Consider the following 24,678-nt stretch of genomic DNA (forward strand, 5'->3'; position numbering starts at 1 on the left):
GTCCTGGGGGCTGGGAGGAAGAGAATGGAAGAAAGAGGGGCAGAGGAGAGAGGGAGAGAGTGAGGAGAGAGCAGAGGCAGTTGGATGGAGCTCGGCAGGTTTAACTAATGGGAAACATGATTCGGCTGCTCCTTGCAAAGACCCATGACTTCCCTTTGGTTCTGATTTGTCCATTCTTCCCAACTGTCTGCCCAACATCTGGTCTATGTAGGTCAGTACCTCCAGACCCTTTTTGGAATTGCAATGCTCTGCAGTTTGTTTGATTTCCCAATGCCCTGGGGCAGCATTGCCACCGGAAGTGCTAAAGTGGGAGAGGAGGAAACCGAGGCATGGAGAGGTACTGAGCGTAAGGTCAAGCCGCTAGGAAGTGGGGTGGCGTGACGGTCAACCCCAGCCCTGTCAGCCACTTCTCCTTTCTCAGCTCCCCACAGCCAGGCCTTGGCTCCCCTGGCCCTAGGCCAGAGCTTTCCTGCTCCCAAGTCAGCTCCAGGAATCACCAAGCTTAGGCGTTGCAGCAAGTGACACACTAGGGGTGGCTGGCTGCCAATTTTTCTTTTTCTTCAATTTCTTCAATTAAGTAAATGCTTGGAATAGGGCCCAAATACAAGTGCTGGTGGTGTATAATGTCAGAAAAGGCGCTCCAGATTCAGGGCTGTGTTCCTACTGTTCCTTGTCCACGGGGCAGGCAGCGAAGGCTCACGCAGAGCGTGGGGCTCAGGGCTCTGATTATACTTGTGTGCAGGGGTGCCAGGACTGGCCTTGGGGGCAGGAGATGGGGAGAGGAGTGGTTTCCAAAGTGCAGATCTGATCTCTCTGCCCTGCCTCACACACTTTAGTTCATTCATTCCTTCAGGATATACATATAGAGAGACCTACTATGGACCCTCAGCAGCTGATCACAACCATCCCCCCCAGTGCCTGTTGACAGGGGGCTCTCAAGGGTTCTCCCTTGCCTCTGGGCTCTAGCATGTACCATGGCCTCCTGTGGGAACAGCCCTTCTCCTTCTTAGCTTCTCTTCATTTCTCGGGAGTCAGCTTTAGAGTCACTTCCCCTGGAAGCCCTCCCAGAAACCCCAAGTCTGGGTTCCCACAGCCCTAGGGCCACCCTTTTTCCTCTGGGAGTGCTGGTCTGTTCTTATGACTGTTACCACTGCTTCCCTGGGAGCCCTCAGGAGCTGTTTACCATCCCTGCAGTGCCTGGTGACAGGGGGCTCTCAAGAAATGTCTGGTAGAAGACAAACAGGCAGAGAAACAGATAAAATGCCAAATAGGGCCACACAGTCAAAAGCCAAGGCAACCTTACTCCAAGCTCTCTGTGTCCTCATAATAACAATGCTTGTGAAATGGCTGAATGAATAGCCCCACTGCCAAGGGTACCAGACAGAGCTGGCTTTGTCCCACAAGAGAATGCAGGCAGGGGCCTGACCCTGGAGGAGAACTCAGAGAAGTTCACATTCTTCCCTGAGGCTTCTCTGAAAGGGTAATGAAGAAAAAGGGAACACCCCAGGAGCAATCTAAACTCCACCCAGAAGCCCCTGCATTTGAGAGATAGGACATCTCAAGAGAATTGTTTGAGGGTGATGAAATTGTTCTGTACCCTGTCTGTAATGGCGGTATAAGACCTACACATCACAGAACACTATACCAAAAAAGAGAATTTTACTGTAGGCACATAAAGTAAAAATGAAAAATAACAGTCCCTCCTTAATATCAAGCCGCCCCCAAAAAGCACAACAGAGGACAGGTGCTGAGGGTATGAATGTCAGCTCTATAGCTTGATGCTGCTGTGACTTTGCAAGTCACTTCAAGGTTCTGAGCCTCTGTTTGTCCACCTGTAAAATGGTGAGAGTAGCACCTACTTTATAGTGTTGGCTGGGGATTAAAGGCGCTAATGCATGACAGGTGTTTGGCATACTGCCCAGCCACAGACAGCTTCCAGGGCCTTCGCTAACAATCTTGTTACGGAGATGAGACACTGGAGGCTCCAGCTGACTGAGTAGCCATTTCCCTTGGGCCAACTCAAATCTTGCAATGTTAGGTAGGAAACACTGCAAGAAGGGAAAAGTCAGGAATGTCACTCCTTGAAACCAGACCAATGAGTGCAGGTATGTGGCCCACCCTCTGCCCATTTCCCCCTGACTGTCTTATCCACAGGGATGGCAGCAAGGACTGCTTCCAGGGCTGGCCAGGCCAAGCACCTTCACAGTTCCACACTGAGATGCTGAACTGGTGGAAATGCTCGCTGCTCCGGGCATGCAGCTCCAGCCAGGCCTCTGGCTGCCAGCTCACGCCCTGCTCTTCGCACACATCTGGCCGGAGGCAGCGTGGGGAGCTTTCCAATGGCAAGCAGAGGTGCTGGCAGCTGGAGCTCAGGCTCGGCTGGAACCAACCTGAAGGCTGGCTTTCTAGGAAAGTCTCCGGGGCAGGCACTTAGGGCTTGTTGAGATCTTCAGGCTGCCAGGCCTCAGAGGAGCAATGCAGGAAACAGAGCTAGGTGAAAGACTTCAAGTCGGGGCCTTTCCTGTGTTGACGGGGCTGCCCACAGTGAACTGAGCAGCCCATAAGAGCACCCACTATGTGCAAGGCATACAGGCAGTAGGATCAAAGCCATCCTTAAAGAGTACATGGTAAACTTGGCAAAGCAGTAATACTACATATTCTTCAAGCAATGAATAAGAATAAAAAATAAGCCATACTTATTAACCTGATTACTTCTCTAAGTATTTCCTGTATGGTATGTTACTGAATCTGGAGACTCAGAGAGGGTGATACAACTAGGAACTGAACTCAGGCTGTGTGATATGGAAAGAAAAGCCCAGGATATGTGGTCAGATGGGCCTTCATTCACATCTAAATGGTCCAGCACAGTGCCTGGCGTGCAACAGATGCCTAACAGAAAAGGCATTAGTAGAAATCTCTCACAGGCTGTAGGCCACCTAAATATTTTACAAAAGGGATGAGAACTAATTCTGCTGGTAGAACATGGGGAAGATTACCAGATAAAGAAACAACTTTCTGGATCTTGAGGGATGCATAGGGGTTCTCTAGCTAGGGACCAACTCCTAATGAGAATGTGCTAAATTCCCAGCACTCTGCTCTCAAGAAACCCCGTAGAGTGGAGCTTATTATCTGCTCCACTTTGCAGTGGTGAAAACTGAGGTTCAGAGAGGTTAGGTCATTTGTCTAAAGTCACACAGCTGGTTAGGGAGAGTGCCAGAATTGGACTCAGGTTTGCATGATTCTAGAATACTCATTCCTAAGCAAGAGGACTAGGTGACAAATGGTAGTGTGGACCCTAAGCACCTGTGTCCACTGCTGCTGGCTCCCAACAACAGCAGAGCCAAGTTCTATACCTGCCTCCACCAATTCCCAGCTTAGACACCTTTGGCAACTCCTGTCATGAGAAGTAAATGCATTCCCGAGCAGCGGGTGCTCTGTAACATGCAGATTAAATGACGTAATGAGCCAGTGCATGGCCCCATCCACACAAACTGCCCCCAACACTGGCTTTCAAACTTGGCTGCTCAGTACACATTGGAATGCTTATTTAAAAAATCAGAGTTTGACCTTAGCCAACCCCTCACATCATCTGGATTCAAACTGGCCCTCTCCCTTCCTAGCTGTGTGGTCCTGGGCAAGTCCTATCTCAGTGCTATTTCTTTCTCTGTAAAACGTGGGTGATATGGTGTCTACCTTGTAGGGTGATGTCAAGGATTAGTTGACTCAGTGTAAACCCCTAAGCACAGTGCCAGGCATACAGTTGGTACTCAATAAAGGGCGGTTGTTGTTTCTTCTACTACTTTCCTCCCCTTCCCCCAAGTCAGTGGTTTCAAAGATGAAGGATGTGTGCAGAGGCCTTGATGCTACCAGCCAGGGGTCAGGAGATCCCCAAAGCCTGGCATCTTTTAAAACACGGAGGTAAAAGGGGCTTGGGAGGTCTTTCCTGGGCCTCAGGATGACTGCAAAGGTACAGGGGTGAGGCGAGAGTGAGGACCCTGGAAGCGATCTCATCCTGGCTCACCCCTTCTCTTGCCTCCTCCCAGCCCTACCTTCCCTCCCAGTCCCCTCTGCTCACCCAACCAGGATATTTCTACCACACAGCATCTGGCCTGATTCCCCTTCTTCTTAGGGTCTCGTAGTGGCTCCCTTTTAGTGAAAAACAGCACGCCACAGATTTAATGAACATTTCCTCACTATTGGCCAGGCTCTTGCCAGTTAATTCCTCCACCTTTATAAGATAGGTTCTATTATCGCCCCCATTTTACAGAGTGATAACTGTCTGGAGAGGCTGATGCTTGTTTAATCTAGGCCCTCACAATCGCGAACCTGGCCTCCTGCCTCTAATGGCATTCTGGCCATTCCTCGGTGAGACTGTGAGTAAGGGCTGGACCCAGGGACACTGCACCTGGATCCAGAGTCTGGAAGCCAAGACCCAGACCCAGCAAGTAGGCTGCAGAGCTCAGGAAGACCAAAGTTCAGAAGGAGAATCAACACAAGTCCTTCCTCTCACCTTCTGGCCCAACAAAAGCCAAAGATGCTGGAGCAAAAACTGCAGAAGTCGAGACCGTGTAACCCTGAGCTCCCACAGGCAGTGTCTTAGCAAGACTGAGTCTTCAGATGAAGAAAATACTGAGGTCTGAGAGATTAAGTAACCCACCCCAAATCACATAACGGAGAGTGACAAAGCCAGGATTTGCACTCAAGTCTGGCTGCCTCCAAAGCCTGTGCCTAACCACTGTGACACTGCTCTCAGACCCCTGAGGATAGCCACCCACTAGGGGTGTAATAAGGGGATGAGGAAGGATTCCTGCCCTGGACAAAGGAGGGGGCTGCATGAGCGGGTTTCAAACTTTGTAAACCTAAGGAGCCCCTTTTCCTACACAAAATCTTATGTTGTTCCTGAAGGCCAGATTTTGTGGGTACCCTTGGCTACCCCTTCCTCCTTGGTGGGCCCCTAATCTGGAAGAGAATAATTCCCCTCAATTTGAGCCCTGTGGAGACATTTATGCTTTCCTACACCGTTCTCTCCCTTCTAGAGAAAGCTTTGATAATAAATCTAGACAAGTTAACATAATCACCAACAATATTCAAGGGTCTAGAATGTGTTTACTGTACTCTATCTGAGCAATCCTACGATGTTGCGCTAACTACTCTCTCTGTTCTGCAGTAGAAGAGAGTTAAGCCCAGGCAGGTTAAGTAACTTACTCAACCCAGCTAGGAATAAGCAGTCAGGTTTTAAAACGCCCAGCTATTTTTTGGTTGCAGTTCAGCCGGGGTCGGGTTTGAACCCACCACCCTCGGTATATGGGGCCGGCGCCTTACCGACTGAGCCACAGGCGCCGCCCAAGGAGTCAGGTTTTAAAAGTATCCATGTTTCCACCACCAGGGATGATGCTTTTGGCATTCTTATTCTCAGATCCTTTCTCCATACATGAGAACAGTTTTCGAAATGAAGGTCACACTACACGTATGATTTGTTTTTTGCACTTGCATTGGACGATGAGCATTTCCCCATAAAAAGTTCTTTGAACAAACCATTCTTAAAGGTGCCTTCACAGTCCATAATGAGGCTATCATTTATTTAATCGTGCCTCCAATGACAAACATTTAGGCTATTTTGAACATTATTTTTAATTACCATCCTGCTGAATATCCAAATATATAAATGTTTAGGGAAAAGTGCTATAAATTTTAAGGGGTGCATCCTGAGCTAGGGCATTTAGAGTATGTTTCTCAATGTGTGGTCATTCCAGACTACCTGTGTCAGACCACTTGGGGTCATTTATTAAACATGCACATCACTAGTCTGATAAATGATGATGACAAGCTAATAATAATAGGTAACCATTTTTCAGCACTTCTATGTGCCAGAAACTGCTCTAAACCTTGGCGTAAATAATTCACAATAGAAACTACTGTTTTCCATATTGGGGAAACTGAGGCACAGAAAGGTTAAGTCATTTAGCCAGTAATTGGCAGAGCCAGGTTAAACTCAGGGTAAACTCAAGTCCAATTTCTGAAACTTCTACCCAGGAATCTTTCATCTTTTTGGAAGCCAAGGACCCCTTTGGCAGTCTGAGAAAACCTATGGACACCTCAGAATAAATTAAAATGAAAAAAACAAACAAAAAAAAAAAAAACGCGTGGGATTCCAAATGGAACTAGTTAAACTGAATTATAGTTTCTAAAATGTTTCAAAAGACAAAATTGTGAATATATGTACACTTTTATAAAAGAACAAATAACTAAATCTAGTACTGAGTATAAGTGGTCTATGGAGACCCAGGCAACAACTGTCAAGTAAGATTTCAGTATCAGTGAATTTCTACTGGGGACAAAGTCCCACTAATATCACCAAGGGTTGGGCCTTTATTCGTAATGGAAGGCAATGCGAAATTTCTGTTGGCTGTCAATGAAAATTCAGATGTAGTTTCCGCTTTTCAAGTTCAAGGACCCCTTTGAATCTTACCTACATTAGGGACCCTACTGCTAGTGGGCCTTCCCAATCCCAGAACACCCCTCACCTTTGACCCCAGTTGACAGTGAACCTCTCTGTCCTGGCAGGGATGGGCAGTCCAGGCCTTACCCCATGGTGATACATTCTAAACAGATGGTGACCTCTGTGAGGACAAGACTGTGCTTGGTCATCCTAGCCTCTCTCCAGCTCTGGGCCAGACCTGGCCCAAGGCAGACAATAAACCCACATCTGTGGGACTGACTGGAAGCCAAGGGTGGCTCAAAGCCATAGGCCGCTGATTCACACCCTGGCTGGGGAGGAGGAAATGATGACGCCATCCACCTCACCATCCACCTCGTGGGTTCTAGCTTTCTTTGCCAGCATGGGGCGGGGAGAGGGGTAATTCTGCTTAATTAGGCAAAACGGAAGAAGATACCATCCTTATGTGCTTAAAGGCAACTTCTCCCTTCAAGTCATGAGTTGATTGTATCCTTATTAACAGCTAGCAATAGGCAGAAGAGCTGAGTGTCACAGCTCAATTTACAATCACCAAGATGTGGAAACAACCTAAATGCCCATCAACTCAGGAATGGATTAACAAACTATGGTATGTGTATACCATGGAATACTATTCAGCCATAAAAAGATGGTGACTTTACATCTTTTGTATTAACCTGGAGTTGAAACACATTCTTCTCAGTACAGTATCATAAGAATGGAAAACCAAATATTCAATGTACTTAATACTAATATCAAGCCAGTATACGATCTAATTCACGCCCACATAGGGAGAAAAACTCATTTCAATTCAAGTTGGGAAGAGGGGAAATTAGGGAGGGGAGAGACAGGAGGAGGGCTTGGAGTGATACCACTGAATGGGCAGGGTGTAGGAGTACATCACACACCTTTTGGGTGCAGGACATAACTACAAGAGGGACTCTACCTCAAATATTGTGACTTGGCTGTTTGTGCCCTCACATTAACCTGAAATAAGAAAAAAAAAAGAACTGCGTGTGATCCTCGACAAACTGCTTTACCTTTCCAAGCTCAGTTTCCACATCTGTAAAATGGGTTTATTAGAGCATCTATGTAGCAGGTGTTTCCACCTGCCCCAGCTCTATGTCCCCTTCTCTCAGCAATAGTAATAGTGCCCTGAATCTTCTTCAACAACTATTTCTTCCCCCCATTTCTTCCACTACTTGCAACTGCAGTGGGACTGCCAACCAAAACATCTGCCCCCCACCTTGGGGAGGTGGTCAGGGGATCTGGCTGTGCCAATCAGATTTTCTCTTCCTGGAACAAGACCCTTGAGAGGATAAAGGGTTTGGAAACGGCTGGAACAGCTGCCTGCCTCTGGTATTGCACTGATGCTTACTAGTCGTTTCCACTTCCTGGATGGCTCCAGCTGCCCATGCTCTTTCCAATGCTGCAGAGCCTTCCCCTGGATTCTCCTAGCCCTGCCTTTGCAATACAGCCCCTTTGCTTTAGTTAGCCAAGTTTGTTTCTGCCACTTGCAACCCCAGAATCCTGCCTAATACTCCTTATCCTGCAGTGCTGATTGAGTGACATGCAGCATGAAAAGTGTCGAGCTAACAATAAGCAAATAAATGACAACCATTCTATAATACTAAGAATAAAAAACTATTATTAAATCTTGAGAATAAAATATATCTGGAGTTATTTAATCCCCCCAAATTTCAGAATTCCTACTGGCTTGCACGGTCCACTCTAATAATTCCCCTCCCTCCCTAACTTCATCTCCACTGCCCACATGCAACATTTCACGTGGACAGGTGCCCCCAGGTGTGACCGTGCTCTGTCCCCTCCATTCTCCTGTGAAGGCCTCTCCTACCCAATCATCAAGGCAGGGAAGTACTTCTGAGTACCAGTTCCTCCCAACTGGTCCAGTGACTTCCTTCTTGGACTGCCTCTGGTCCTGAGCCCTGGGGCCTGCCAGGTGTGCTAGGTTTGAGCCATGGCCTTCCTGAGACTGGGCCCATGCCTTCTATCCTTGTGGACTCTGCCTAACCATGGAGTGTCATCCCCATCACTCAAACCTCTTCTGTTTTTTCAAGTACACCATGTGCTAGGCTTCCCACTTCTTTGTCTTCCTGTCCCCTCTGCCTGAAATTCCTGTACCCTTGTCCCTTGGCAACATCCCACCTGTGCTTTGTGATCAGCCTCAGGGCACCTCATTGTATTACCTTCCCCATCCAAGTCTCCCCAAGGCAAGGGCACAGGCCTCTGCTCTTTCCCTGGTTCCAGACTGGCCCCCAAATGACCTGTCTGCCCATCTGTCATTCTCAGGACACTGACCTCCTTGAGGTCTCAAGTACCAGTTCACTTATCCATTTATCATCATCTCAAAGTCCTGGCCCTATAGGAATTTGTGTTTGTTCGGTAAATTCTCAAGAAACATTGTTGATATTACAATGTAGGAAGGTTTCTTGGTTGCTGTTGTTGTTTTAAAGTGGAAGTTCTGGCAGCCTTGCCAGATAAAGTACAGGATGCCCAGTAAAATTTGAATTTCAGATAAACAATGAATAATTGTTTTGCATATGTTATGTCCCAAATACTGCATGTTTATCTAAAATTCAAATTGAACTTGGCATCCTGTGTTTTCATTCATTAACTCTGACCACAATCAGCCCTGAGATGGCCTGAGACAGTGCTGCAGAGCAGGCAGGAGGGCTCTGCCCCTCCTCTGCCCCTAAAGCCCCATCTCCCCTCCCCACCTGACCAAGGCCCCTGGCTTGGAATCGTTTCCTACCAGATGTGAGTGCGCATCTGGGTCAGCAAGAAAGGGGGAAGAAGGCCCCGCAGTTTGGAGAAGGAAATAGATGCCTATGGCAAAGCTCAGGCCTGTGGGCTCCTACAGAGGCAGCATGCCCAGGAGGTGGCCACACCAGCCCTGCCCACCAGCCTACTGCCAGACAATGAGCCTCCTGAATCTATCATGTCTGCTGGTACTCATCAGGAGGTGAGGGACAATAGCACCATCTGGGGTCCAGCCAACCTCACTGACAAAGGCTCCAGAAAAGGGCCCAAAGACCCTTAGCTTCTAGGCATCACCCCAGGATGAGAAACTTCAGGGACAACTGTCTCAGAAGCTCCCATCTTCAGGCATTCTGCACAAAAGCTCATTGACTCTCCCCAACAAAGCCACCCACTTCTCTGCGAGGGCTCAGAGCCAACAGCAAGGAATGACAGAACCAGCCTGGATCCCAGGGTCTGACTGCAGAAAGCCATGTGGCCTTCTGATTAACCTTTGTCTTCTCCTTCAGCCAAGGGTGGGTGCTCACAACTCACTGGTTGGGTCCACTAGACTAGCAGGCTGCTTGGGGGGCAGCTCCCTTTCCTGCAGCTGCAGGGACCCACAGCTGGCTTTCTCACCGAGGGGAAGGGGAAAACTGAGTCATGCAAAGCAAGACTGCTCCCCCCACGTTCCCTCTGCCACGGACCTTTCTCCAAGGAAAAAAGGACACACTATTTGCAAGCAGGACATGAGTGTCATAGAGAAGTACAATGGAACGGAACAGCGTAGTCCTTCTACCTTTCTTGTTTGGCAGGGTGATGACTGTGCTGCTTGCTTACTTGTGTGATTGTCTGGTGAGCATTAAGAGGATACATGAAACGCCCAGGGGAGTGGGGTGCAGTGTACACCCCTAACCGGAATGACCTTTTTGGTGTTCCCATGACCTCAGGGTGCAGACCACGCTAGGTCTGCAGAACTTCCAGCCTGAAATTCTTTCCAACCCTACTCAGCTGCAAGCACTTTGGTGAAGGGCCTAGATGTGCTGAGCAAGGAGCATTTTAAGCAGAAAGCATCTGCCCAGACCTTCCTTCATGATATTTTAAACTCATCACTTTCCACTTCTCCGGCTCACAGACTAGAAAGCCACATCCAAGGAGACCCCCATCCGTGGCAGGAGAACAGAAAGAAACTCCGAGGCTGGCGCCTGCCTCAGGAGGACAGGCTCTCTGAGAAGTCTGGAGAATCCTTTGGGACAGGACGGGTGGCAGGATGTAGAAATCTGGCTGCAGCCATCCAGCTTGGATGGCTTATTTTTTCAAATGCATATTCACTGTTTTTTATTTTTACTAAAAACAAGAATATGTGTTCACCACAGAACATTTGGAAAACAGAAAAGCACAGAGAAGCAAAAAAAAAAAAAAAGTGACATTTTATCAGCTATGTTTCTGGGCTTATATAGACACATAATTTCAGCCTTTATTTGTAATCACGTGGGAATCAGCCTGAGCACGGTATTTTGCAAACCAGCCTTAACTATTTAATATTCCCATGACAGGAGAGGAAATACAGTTTTACCACCTTGATCATATTCTAGCATGTGGATGTAGTGTGTTTTATTTATCTTGTTCTTTATCGATGGACATTTAAATGGTTAACAACCTTTTACTATCATAAATGATACTATATTGGTACACTCCTAATGCAGTTCACTGCCACTAAGTCCTGACTAAATGCCAGAGCCATTAAATCCCCACATTAGCCCTGTGACATTGGAACTATTATTATCCCCATTTTATAGATGAGGAAACTGAGACACAGAGAAGGAATCTGTTGGAGGTCACACCGTTGGTAGGTGGCACAGCAGGGATTTGAACCCAAGCTGTCTGATGTACTTTGCTCTCTAAAAGCATGGAACGGCACAGATTCCGAGTTTGAACTAGAGTGACATTTAAATAATCTGAACATATGACAGCTCCACTCCTTTGACTTTGAGACACCTGCAGCAGCATAGAGCATAAGAGAAGCAGGTTGGGGCACCTTCCTTTGGGGATTCGCTTTCAGGTTAGGTGAGGGGCTGGCTCCCTGCATCTATGGCCAGGGAGACCAGGATGGAGGAGCATGGAAGGACATCAATACGAAAATGCCCTTGGCTTGCCACTTGCTGGGCAGAGCCTGCCTCTGTGATGAGAACCTGCTTTTTTTTCTTTTCAATCAAAAGAAAGCAACAGCCATTAAAAAAACAAACAAACTACACAAGGGGCCTTAGGAGAACTCTACTTCTGTGACAGACATAGCTCAGGACTAGAACCCACCTGTGCAGCAGGGAGGAACAGTTCTGTCTTGCTCACCGGCCTATCCTGGCAGCAGTTCATGCCCAGCCCAGGGCAGGTACCCCATACATGCTTCTGTGCCCTTGGGGCAGCAGGCAGGAAAGTGGCACAGAGATTTAGATCATAGCTACTATCGTTGTTAATGATATTTTTCATCACTACCATTCACTGAGTGTCATTTGCACGTGAGGCGTCAGGCTCAGTCTATGTGGCAAGTTTTATGACCATTCCCAGTTTACAGACCCCCACGGGGTGCAGCTGGGAAGTCACTCAGTTCAAGGTGCTTGAAGAGGGTTCCAAGCCAAGCTTTCCATCATGAAGATAGTGGTGGGCTGGTAAGACGCACGCTACTAGCTGGTATTTTTCCCTAGCAGCAGGGATAGAGTACAGATTGAGTGCAGACGTTATCGAGAGCCCACACAGTCGTCCTAGAAAGAAGCCAAGGCACCCACTTTACAAATGGGAAGAAAATTAAGAGCGGGTGAAGTGAGTTGCCCAAGGCTAGGCAGAACTTGCACCCAGATATGCTTGTCTTTAACGCCCAATTTCTTTCCACTCAAAGTTTGCTGTCCTGCCATGCACAGCCCTGTGTGTTCCCACAAAAGGGAGAGAGGGAGGGGACTGGTGGCTGGAAAACAGAATGCAGCTAATTTGGGTGGTAGATTCATGGTCTGCTCCAGACCACTGGACACTCAGCCAGAGACTCCCATAGGACTGAGACGACAATACCAGGATGCCCGAGAAGGGCACGATCTACCCTTCAAAACACAGTTGCTCAGCACAGTGACTCGTGGGCTTCCAGAGCTTGGCAAACCAAGGAGGGAGATTTCAAGACTAGCAGCACAGGGCCTGCTAACCCGTCACTCCAGGGGCACCATCTACCCAGGGCTTCCTAAGCAAAAATGACTAAGGGCTGGTGGTGGCCTGCAGTTCCTTAATCCAGGCTGAATGGTAAGAAAAGGGAAGAGCCCAGGTATCTCATACAAGGGGAAACTGGAGCCCAGGAACATGAAGTGATCTATCCAAGGTCACTGGGCTCAGCGGTTGGATCACAGGGCTGCTCTGTCTCTCCCAGATGCAAAGGAATCTGGCACGATTCCCATGCAACCACTCCTTGCTGTGTGACCTCAGGTAGGTGTCTTTACCTCTCTGAGCCTCCAGTCTCTTCTAGGGGAAAACGGGAACACTAACATAATGACCAGAAAGATTAGTATCCTGAAGGTATAACTAATCTTATAAATCAACAAAATAGAAACAACCCAATATATTTCAAAAAAAGGCAAATGATAAAAACAGGCAATTCACAGAAGAGGAAACTTGAATAGCTGGCAAAGGTGTAAAAAGCTGCTCAACTTCACTAGCAAACAGGGAAACAAGAACGAGCACCATCACGAGATACTATTTTGTACCTACCAGATGGGCAAAAACTGAAAAGTGAGACAACATGGAGTGCTAGCGAGGACACAGAGCAAAGGGGAGATAAATGTAAAGCCAAAAACAAACCTCAAGGCCCAACAATTACCCCTTGGGTACCTGTGCGGGCTGTGAAAAAGCTAACTGCTGGGAACATCCTAACAGTCCCAGGGGGAGCTTGACTAAATAGGGGTATGTTCATAAATATGACACTAAACAACAGTTAAAATGAACTGGAGCTACATGAATCAACACGGATCTCAATAGTATGTTTTTATACAGTTTTAAAACATTTACAGCAATACAAGATTTTGGGGAATGTTAAAAAGGGAAAAAACATTAAAAGGCACAATTGCTGGGGTGGAAAAGGGACTGATTGCAAATGGACGTGAGAGATCTTTTCAGGGATGATGGAAATGTTATAAAACTGGATTGTGGTGATAGCTGCACGGTGTACAATGGGCGAATCTTGTTAATGAAAATATTACATCTGTTAGTCTATTTTTTAAAAGTGCATGGGAATAATAAACATCAAATGCAGGATTTTTGCAGGGGAGAATGTGGTGTTGGGGAGGCTTTGCACGTGTAATGCAAATTTTATTTCTTAAAATAAAAATGAAAAAGATCTGAAAGGAATATGGCAAAATAGATATGACAGACTTGGGAAGTATATAGGTAGGTATTTATTTTATTCTATGTATTGGTATATTTGAAATAGTGTACTAATAGAATGAAAAAATACCTATTTGTAAAGGCTGTTGTGATGATGAAACACACCTAGAGAGCTTCCTCTGGTGCCTGGCCCAGGACCCCAGGACACTGTGGCTACTCCTGTTCTTGCTGTTGTGGGCACTCTGTCATCTTTCTCTTCTTTTTTTTGGCCGGGGCTGGGTTTGAACCCACCACCTCCAACATATGGGGCCAGTGCCCTACTCCTTTGAGCCACAGGCGCCGCCCCATCTTTCTCTTCTTAACATTTAAAGATCTTAGGACAGAGCAGGCATCTCCAAGCCCCAGCTGACAAGACTCTTCTAAACCGAATGCTTCTGTATATTCTTCTCTAGTGTGGGAAATGGAGTGGTGCAAATAAAACCCTGAAATCCTACCAGGAGCTCTTCTTCTTCCTCTTAAGCCAGAAGACAACCTCCCTTGGAAACCCCTTTTCCAATCATTCCCAAACCCCTGGGCTCTAAGACAGAAACTGTGCTGGCAGAGAAAGACAGCAGCCCCAAAAGTCTTCATCTCCCCTCTCTGACAGAGGGGCAGTGGCTCCAGGAAGTCCACTCTAGACCACAATATCATCATCACCAACCTAACTATTGGGATCTCAGAAGCTCGGGGAGTTCTGCCCCTGCATTCTCCAGATCTGGCCTGTGGCTCTGCCCCTGGGCCCACAGGTGAGTGAAGGTGGGACTGGGGCTGGAGAGGATCCATCCTGGTCAAGGAGAAGTGCAATTTCAGGGGGGACAGCCCTAAGTTCAGGTGCAATTCTCCAGTGACATCTGCAGCACCTATTACCTGTTCCCTCGTAGGCAAGTGAGTGATGAGTGGCTGGTGGCTGAATGGCTGCAAATGGGGGAAAGGATGGTGGTGAATTAAAGGGTCTGGGGGCTTGGTGCCCCTAGCCAGTGGTTATGGCACTGGCCACATACAACAGGGCTGGCTGGTTTGAATCCGGCCCGGCCAGCTAAACAACAATGACAACAACAACAAAAAATAGCTGGGCGTTGTGGCGGGCACCTGTAATCCCAGCTACCTGGGAGGGCGAGGCAAGACAATCACTTAAGCCCAAGAGTTAGAGGTTGCTGTGAGCTGTGGCACCACAGCACTCTACTGAGGTTGACATAGTGAGACTCTATCTCGAAAATAAATAAATAAATAAAACAAAGGGTGTGGGGACTGGGACTCTCCAAAACTGACTTACATATTCTGTAGAGCAGTGGCTGGGGTAGTGTGTGATGTTGCCCCCTCCCCGCTGGGAGACATGTAGCAATAAATGCCTGGGGACATTTTGGGCTGTCCCAAATACAAAGGGACATGCTACTGGATCTAGTGGGTAGAAGCCAGGGATACTGCTAAACATGCTACAATGCACAGCACAGGCCTTCCATATTAAAGAATGATCCAGCCCCAGATGTTAGGTTTTGAGGTTGAGAAACTCTGCTCTGGAAGGATGTAGTAGGATTTACAATTTGCAGATCACGGAAGCTGGAGCTCAAAGAGGTAAGCCAACCAGCCCAAGGTCACACAGCAGGAAGTGGCAGAGTCCAGGACTAATGCAATCTCTCTAGGGTGGTTTCGGAATGAGGGACACCAAATGGGAATCGAGTCCAGGCCTGCCAATGTTTGCCTCCATGCCAATTCTTTCCAGAGTGTGTGTGGGGTTAGTGGGGCTTGGGGAAAGGAGTGGTGGTTGCCTGCAGTCTGCCTCTGCTGGGCTCAGACCCCTGCTGTTACAGCAGCAATAACTTTTCTCTGTTCCTGTGGATGACTTGGACGTCGGTTCAACCCATTGTCTCTCCCCCAAAAGCAGGCGAGAAGAGAATCACATGAGTGACTATAAATCACATGCAGAAAAAACAAATTATTTGTGAAGTCCCCCCACTCCCATGTGACTACAGCATGTTTCCAATCAGTGACATGATACCTCAGGCAGGCAGGCAGGGAGCTAACAGTTATGGAACTCCAACCCTGCCAGTCACCTGGTTGCTCTTCTAAGGAAGTAGACACCATCACACCCATTATATAGACGAGGAAACTGAGGCTCAGAGAAGCTACACATCTACAAGATCTGAACCATAATTGTTTTAACATAGAGACTTATCTTGGGGTGGGGGGCCTGAGAAGTGTTCAAAAACATAGAAGGATGGCCCTGAAAGGTGTAAAACCTTTAAAAAACTGGCAGGGAGGGATCTGACTGAGCAAAGAATGAAAAGCTTCAGGTTATCACAAATGATATGGCAGATTTCCCAGTGTTTGGGAGGACTCTGCTTTGAGAAACTATAAAACATCACTTTTTGAGGTCCAACAGATTAGATTTACATCCCTGCTCTATTCCTGACTGTGACCTCAGGTGTGGGACCTCACCTTTCTGAGCCTTAGTTCCTCATCTGTCAAATGGTCTCAAGAAACTCTGCCTGATATGGGTGGGATAGGAGAGGGCAGGAGAAGTGAGTGGACGACAATGCCCAATCCTTGGTGGTTTTATCTATTCCGGTTTTGCCAGCTCACAGCTCTGGTGGGAGGCAGCAGGGAGAATTTCAGACTTCCTTCTGTTGCCATGTTGGTGAAAACTGTCTTCATACCAAAGAGGCAACTCATTTACACACTCAACAGGCTCAAACAAGAAACTAAGACTTGGCAGCATTTGAAACAGTTAACAAAAAATAAAAAAAGAAGACAATTTAGCTCAGCTCTGGAATCAAGTGAAACTTCACTCTATTTAAAGATGCCACAGGTCCAGGAAATAGCTTCCCACCGCCTGGCTAAGGGCTGAATAACTGGCTGCCCAGCCAATAATAATACAGACTCACACAGCACACCCTTTCTTGTAGAGAGTGCACAGTGGATTCCCGGCTATCTCCTTTCAGAATTTTATAGGCTCTTCGTGGAAGGCATGTAGATCTGCTTTGTAAGAATGAGTCTCTTAAAAAAAAAAGAAAGAAAAGAAAAGATCCAAGGAGGACTTCCAGGGAGGCTAAGGAGCTTAATTTAGCTAGCCAACGCCCTTTTCTATTCATTGTTCTACAGTTCTTTGTTAGGATTTTTTCCCTCCCTCTTACTCTTTCAGTTCTTGGTTAACTTCTCCCTAGCTAGGCTCCACCACTGCCTAGCACTTCTCACCACCAGAGACACTCTAGCCCCCTTCTCTCCCCAAGGCCCCCTCTAGGCCCCTCCTGCCACGTCCTCTATCCCTCCTTCATAACCTGTGAGGTGGTCTTGGGGCCACCTTAATCTGCAGACATTGCCCCCAGGCTGCTGTGGTTGCCACTTTCCCCTGGCAGGTCACGGTCTGCCCCAGGCACACCTTTAAGAGGCAGGGAAAGCCCGAATGCAGCTGTGTTCTAGAGTCTGAAACCTCTTTGAGCCTCAGCCTTTCCATCTGCAAAATGACATTACTGTCCCTATTTCCTCAAGCCCTTGCCAGCTCCAAACAAGACCCCCATTTTACAGAGGGAGATAATAGGAGAAAACTTGCCTATATTTTAAAATAGAAGTTATAGGAGAGAGGGCAGGGGCTGCATTTTAACCCTTTAAAGGTGCAGCCACACAAATGATCCATTCCCAGAGGTCTCCTCCATCGCTCAGGCTTGTGCTTCTGCAAAAGAACGGAGCCAAACTTGGCGATCCCTAGAGGGGCTACCTGTGGCTAAGTGATTCTCCACAAGAAGGGGCTAAGCGGACAGCCAGAGAACAGGCGCTTCTCCCTTCCTCTCCCTCTGTCTCTGTCCCATACATCGGCTATGGCCAGACTTTTCTGCGGATGGGCAGAAAGCTAGTCGGAAGCAGGGGGGGCAAACAGGGAGACAGAAAGGGAAGAGGAGCGGCAGAAAGGCTACAGGGGGCGAGTCGGGAGGAAGGGAGAAAGGGACCAAGGAGCAGAACCCGGCAAAAGAGGGGAGGGGGAGGGGAAGGGGAAGGGGAAGGAGCCGGGAGACCCGGGCAGCGCAGCAGCAGGGCCGAGGGGAGAGCGGGGGAGGAGGGGAAGGGAAGCCCAGGAGGCAGAAGTTTGCTGAGCCGGGGGCTAACAATCGCCCTCGGCGAGGCTCAGACTCGTGGGGGCGTGGGGGCCGCGCCGCACTCACATAATGCTTGTTGGGCACCCGCCGCTTCTGCACGTCCAGCACCTTCACCTCCACGATGCTGCGCCGCGGCGGCATGGCAGCTCCTCCGCCCGCCGCGGGGCCGAGCGCCGGTGCGGGGGGCGCGGGGTGCTGGGAGCGCGGGGGGTGCGCCGCCGCGGGCCGGGAGCCGAGGGCAGGGGGCCGAGAGCAATCTCAGCCCGCGCCGAGCACTAGCCGGAGCCGCCGCCGCCGCCCTTCGTTCGGCGCGCACTCCGGCCGAGCCCGCCGCCGCCGCCCGCCCCCGGCCCGCCCCCCGCGCCGCCGCCCGCCCCCGGCCCGGCCCCCGCGCCGCCGGCCCGCCCCCCTTAAAGGGCCCGGCCCGGCTCCTGCCTCCCTCCCACCCCCAGCGAAGACCCGGCCGGCCACGTTAGGCCCCTGCCGGGCCTTTGTCCGGGGGCCCAGCCTCTACACGGGGTGGGGGGATTGGGGGGAAGGGGACTGGCTGGCTTCTACCGTCGGTTCATTGATTGACATGTCGATTCATTCCCGCTCTTGCGCCGGGAGCCGCCGTCCAGCGACAGATTGGACAGATGGACTTTCCCCCGGTTCAAATCCCAGCTCCACCACTTTTCCACTTCTGCGACCTTAGGCAAGGTGCTTAACCTCTCTGGGCTCGGTTGCTTCGTCTGTATTACTGCCTGCCAACTGGGGCTGTCCTCAGGATTAAGTGCGTGTGAAGACATTGGTGGTGTCCAGCCACAGTTTAAATGTTGGCAATTGTAAGCCCACCCCAGGACCTGGGGATTCAGGGAAGAGCAAGAGACCAGCGACCAAGTCCCTCAGGCTTACAGTCTGAGAGATGGAGAGAGAAAACTACAACACATTCGTGTATAAAATAATTGCGAGGAAAGCAACAAAACACCATCCGTGAGGGGCACCTCGACACTTGTTAACAAGGCCTTTGATTCACAATTGTGGAACACTGACTCCATGCCAGGCGCGATGCATCTTGCTTTTTAGAAGTTTCTCTTTCAGTCCTCAGGACAACTCTAGGAGAAGTGGTCCAGCCCATTTTACAGAGGATGAGATTGAGGGCAGCCTCCAGTGTCATAGAGCTGGTGGACAGAATCTGTGTCTCCTGACTGTGGACATACAGATGTCACACCTTGAAGCTACCTTGGCTGAGACTGGTCCATCCTTGCTCATCTGGTGCCTTGGAGAGTGTATCACTATCAGTAACTGGTGGATGAATGAATGAATGGATGGATGGATGACCATGTAGTGTATGGATAGGAGGTGTAGGCCCTAGGCCAGTGTTCTCACAGCCAGTAAGTGGGGGCTGTTTCCAACAAACCACAGGGCTCCGCTCCAGGCCTGAGAGAGCACAGGGTTCCTTCCCACCCAGGGTCCAAGATCAGCCTGGAGAAAGGGTAGGATCACCCAGGGGAAGACAGGTTATCCAGGGCAATATGAGTTCTCAGTCACTCTGGCCAGGCCACGGGGATAGTTTGGTGCTGACTTACTTGGGATCCTCCCCTCCATTTGCTCCTCAGACTTCCTGGCCAGACTTTCACCATCCTGCCCTGGTCCCAAGGCTGTCCTGTATGGATTTCACTAACAGGCTGTCTGTCCTCCAGTCCCCCACTGGCCTGGGGGAGAGGCCTTGGAAGGAGATTGAGAGCAGAAAAAAGAGGTCTGGGCTTGTTGCTTGTGACTCAAGCGGCTAAGGCTCCAGCCACACACAACTGAGCTGCTGGGTTCGAATCTAGCCCGGGCCACCAAACAACAATGATGGTTGCAACCAAAAAATAGCTGGGCCTTGTGTGGTCCCAGCTACTTGGGAGGCAGAGGCAGGAGACTTGTTTGAGCCCAGGAATTGGACGTTGCTGTGTGCTGTGATGCCATGGCACTCTACCCAGGGTGACAGCTTGAGGCACTGACTCCAAAAAAAAAAAAAAAAGAAAGGAAAAAGACGTCTGGGTATTTAATGCCTGAGCTCCTTCCTGCAGGGTTGTCCTTAGCAAAAGTGACCTTCCCCAAATGGTCTGTCTCTCTCAGCGTTCCCATAAGCAGTTTTCTGCTCATGATGGTAACAGTCTTGCTGTTACAAGTCCTGGGTACTGCACCAGCCTTCGAGTTCCCTTAGCCCTGCCCACACCTTTGTAAATTGACCCTTTCTTAAACCATCTTCACTGACCCAGTTTGAGGATGGCATCTGTTGGTGCAAGACCTCTCATGTAATTCCTGTAAGGAACATTCTTCTGAAGTACAGTTGCCAAGTCAAAGGGTCCTAATGAAAGCACGTGTAGTGGGAATAAGATGAAGTCAGTCAGGCTGGGGCCAACAGACACAACTGGTTTGGATTCTCATTGTTTTGTAAAGTTAGCTCCCATCCTAAAAATGCCTAAGTGGATTGATTTAGGAGATTAACTTTTGAATTGGTATTAGTAATAGGTCACTGAGTTATGCTGATTATTATTTAAAATAAAGGTTAATGTGGTCTTTGCTTTGAACTTTTATGTATAAAACTGTGATTTTGGAAATGGAAGAACAGAACCATCTTGGAGAGGCTACTCTCACTGTTCCCCAGAATCACTGGCCTTCTGACAAAGTCTGATGGACTTATCCCCATCTCTGCATATTGGCTGACAGTGATAGGGGCCCAGACCTGTTACTTCATCCAGTAACACTAAAGGTTTACTGAAAACATCCAGAATCGTGGGTGGTCCGGCTTTTCTGTCCCTTTTACCTCATCCTCTTTCATGAGCCAAGCCTTCCTAATAAGGCGGAACTAGGGAGTGCAGAAGCTAGAGGAAGTGTGAATCAGCCAGCTTCCTCAATTTTCCCAGTGAGGCAAAGAGACCTGGCCATAGGCACACCCTGAGTGGCAGAGCCAGGTCCTCAGGTGGGCGTGTCCACCTCTTCTGTAGTGGCCTGGGGAAGAAAGAAGTTGCCGCCCCACCTACCCACAGCAGAAGACGCTATCTCTGCATCTTTCCATGCCTTCCTTTTTTTTTTTTATTAAATCATAACTGTATACATTGATATGATGATGGGGCATCATACACTCGCTTCATAGACCATTTGACACATTTTCATCACAATGGTTAACATAGCCTTCCTGGCATTATCTCAGTTACTGTGCCAAAACATTTACATTCTACATTTACCAAGTTTCGCAAATACCCCTGTAAGATGCACCACAGGTATGATCCCACCGATCCCCCTCCCTCTACCCACCACCCCCCTCCCTCCCCTCCCTTTCCCACTTCCCCCTATTGTTAGGTTGTAACTGGGTTATAGCTTTCATGTGAGAGCCCCAAATTAGTTTCATAGTAGGGCTGAGTACATTGGGTACTTTTTGAGACCAAAAATCACAACATAACAAAGATATTTGTACCAGAATGTTTATTGCAGCCCAATTCATAATTGCTAAGTCATGGAGAAATCCCAAGTGCCCATGCCTTCCTTTTTCTTTCTTTTTTTCAATTGTGGTAAAATATATATAGCATAAAATTTACCATTTCACCCATATTTAAGTGTACTGTTCGGTGGCATTAGGTATACTCACATTGTCGTGCAACCATTACCACCATCCGTTTCCAGAACTTTTTTATCTTCCTAAACCGGACCTCTGTCTCCATTAAATGTTAACTCCCTCCCAAACCCCTGGAAGCCACCATTCTACTTCCTGCCTCCCTGAGTTTGACTACACTAGGTGCCTCATATAAATGGAATTATGCAGTATTTATCCTTTTGTGTCTGGCTTATTTAGCATAACGTCTTTGAGGTCCATCCATGTTGTAGCATGTATCAGAATTTCCTTCCTTTTTTATGGCTGAATTATATGCCATAAAAGTGTGTATATAGCACATTTTATTTATCCAAGCATCTGTCCGTGGTCACTTGGGTCGTTTCCATCTTTTGGCTGTTGTGACTAATGCTGCTGTGAACATGGGTATAAAATCTCTGTTTGAGTCCTTGCTCTCAATTCTTTGGGGTATATTCTAAGAAGTGGAATTGCTGGATCGTATGGTAATTCTATGTTAATTTTTTTGAGAAATCCCTGTACTGTGTTATTTTATATTCCCATAAGCAGGGTACAAGGTTCCAGTCTCTACATCCTTACCAACATTTATTATTTTCTGTTTATTTGTCCATTTGTTTTTGACAATAGCCATTCTAAGGAATATGAGTGAAGTCTTATCTTACTGTGGTTTTGGTTTTCATTTCTCTAACGGTTAGTGTGATGGTGAGCATCTCTTCATGTGCCTGTTAGCCATTTGTATATCTTTGTTTAAATATTCAAATCCTCAGTCCATTTTAAATTGGGTTGTTTGTATTTTCCTTTTGCTTTTCTATATCTGCCAAGGACCATGGGCTCTTCTGAGGCTAGCATAGTTTTGGAGGACGACTGAATTGTGGGCTAGTGATGTGGTTTGGGTTGGCTGTTCAGACTGGAAAGATCCATTTAGGCTCTGCTTGGGAGAACTGAAGATCATTTGCTAATAAAAATCTCAGTCCAAATGGTCACTGCAATTCATTGGGACTAGATTAGTTCTTTGTCACAAACATAAAACACTTCTGAAAATTCAGATTCATTGAATTTGGAAGAGAAAACGCATTTCAAACTCTAATCCTATATTTAATGTGGCCTCAAAGCCAGTTTCACCCTAATAATATTTATCAAGGTTTGCTACTGGACCTGGTACTGGGTTGTGGTGTTGTATCAACATCTTACTTAATCATTATGATAGCTCTGTGAGTTAGACACTTTCCTTTCACTTGCTGATGGGGAAATTGAATATAGCGAAGTGAAAGGACCTGAGACTACAAAGCAGGATTAGAGTAGGCATTCGGAGCCAGTCTGACTCTAAACTTTAATCTGCATCCAACACATGCTCAGCCACTTGGTATGTGACCTTGGGCAAGTTACCTGACCTCTCTGTGCCTCAGTCTCTTCGTCTTTAAGGTGGGAATAAGGATAGCCACTGGCCTGTAGACTTGTTCTGAGGACTAAATGAGACAATACATGCAAAGCCCATGTGTTTTTCGTATTTTGCTACTAGCCAAACTGATACTGCTAAGCCTTTAAGCTCCATCCAAATCCCCAACCTAATTTTAATCCTAATTCCATTCACTTTTCCGTCATCTTCCCCTCATTTTTGTCCCTGGTTGCATGTCTAGATTCATCTCCCATCAGTCACCTTCCTTTCTGCATGTCCTCCAGACAGAAATAACTTGTCATGTCCATAAGACAATATATTCTGCTTGTCCCTACCTGTGTGACTTGGCATAAGCTATTCATTTCTTTACCTTTTCTACTGGTGAACTCATATTCAGCCTTCAAGCATTCAGCTTGTATGCCACTTCCTCCAGGAAGTCCTGCTTCCTAGATGCATAATTGCTTTCTCCCCTGGCTGCCACTGTGCCTTGTCCTAGCTACAATTCTGGGGCAGAATTTTTCTTTTTCTTTCTTTTTTTTTTTTTTTAATTTTAGATTAATATGAGGGTACAGGCAATTAGGTTACATTGTTTGCATTTGTTAGGTAGAGTCCAAGTTGTCGTTGTGCTCCTCCCTCACCTGGACAGTGTGCCATATACCCTTACATTGGGGAGAGCACACCAATTTTCCTCCCTCTTCCCCTCTCCCACCTCCCCGCCCAACCTGAGTTTAATTGTGGTTTTTCTTGCGTGGGCATGTATTTGCTTATCTACTGGTTTCATATTAGTGTTGAGTACATTGGATACTTCCTTTTCCACCTTTCTCTATCAACTGAGAAGTCAGACTGCTTTCCAGGACAAAGGCAGGGGACTTGATTCTTTCCCTCTGATTGGCTGGTATTGCAGGATGGTCGTAACTGACGTGACCCCAGCCTGCACATGTGTAGTGGCCTGGCACATTTAGTCCTGAGAAACAGACGATGGGCTGGAAGGAAACAGGTCTTACAGCAAAATTCCATGTGCCCTGGCTGCAGGGACAAGCCTTAGGTTGAGTGATGTAACTTCTAGGGAAAAGGGAGAAAGAAACCTTAGCTTCTTTCCTTCCATCTTTTCCCTCTTTCCTGGCTGCCAAATTTATCTTCTCAAAGGGAGGCTTTATTGAACCTCTCCTGCTGAGAAACTCTCACTGGCCCCTACTGTGCTCTGATGTCCATGAACATTCGGTTGGCATTTGAGGCCTGCGTGGCCCGGTTCCTTCAGTACCACCATCGAGTCTATCTACCTGGGGTTTATAAACTGTGTATGTCTTTCTCCCATTTTGTCAAGGGATGTGAGTGTACTGTAAGGTAACTTTTCTGAGTACTGCACCAGGCATTATCTATAAAATCACATATTTCATATCCATTGCTCTATCTTCTATGCCCCAACAGATCTGCAGTGTAGAAATATTTTTATCATTCCAGTGAGTAAACTGAAGCTCAGAGAAGTTGCTTAGGGTCATGGGAAAGTTGTGAGACTGGGACTTGAACTGAGATCCATCTTGCTGCCTGGCCCATGTTTTGCATAGAAAGCTCCAGTGCCTTCCCTTTCACTTAGAATAAAGACAAAGTCCTCACCACCGCTTGCTGGGCCCAGCAGGCTCTGGTCTCTCATGACCTGTAGACCTCCTGTCATCCTCCTCCCCGGCATACTCTCCTTTAGTGCTCTGACATTTCCCCGATTCTTAGAATGCTCAGCACTTTGAGATTCCCTCCTCCTGGAATGCTTTTCCTGCAACTCTCCATCTTTCAGGCTTTCATTTAAAGGTCATCTTTTTGGCCAGGCATGGTGGCTTAAACCTGTAATCTTAGCACTCTGGGAGGTGAAGGTGGAAGGATGATTTGAGGTCAGGTGTTTAAGACCAGTCTGAGCAAGAGCGAGACTCTGTCTCTACTAAAAATAGAAAATTGAGCCAGGTGTGGTGGTAGCGCCTGTAGTCTCAGCTACTTGGGAGGC

The 24,678-nt window shown here is 47.8% G+C and overlaps 1 protein-coding gene across 1 annotated transcript in view; it reads right to left on the minus strand.

The window, feature by feature from the left end:
• Positions 1 to 17,993, minus strand: part of SH3PXD2B (SH3 and PX domains 2B) — a 116,171-nt gene extending 98,178 nt beyond the window's left edge. The window contains exon 1 of the mRNA XM_053566790.1: positions 17,761 to 17,993. Coding sequence (XP_053422765.1) covers positions 17,761 to 17,835 — 75 coding nt within the window. The 5' untranslated portion in view covers positions 17,836 to 17,993. The remainder of the gene's footprint in view (positions 1 to 17,760) is intronic.
• Between the last annotated feature and the right edge of the window lie 6,685 nt (positions 17,994 to 24,678).

Source organism: Nycticebus coucang, chromosome 17 (genome assembly GCF_027406575.1).
Source record: "Nycticebus coucang isolate mNycCou1 chromosome 17, mNycCou1.pri, whole genome shotgun sequence".
Classification (NCBI taxonomy): domain Eukaryota; kingdom Metazoa; phylum Chordata; class Mammalia; order Primates; family Lorisidae; genus Nycticebus; species Nycticebus coucang.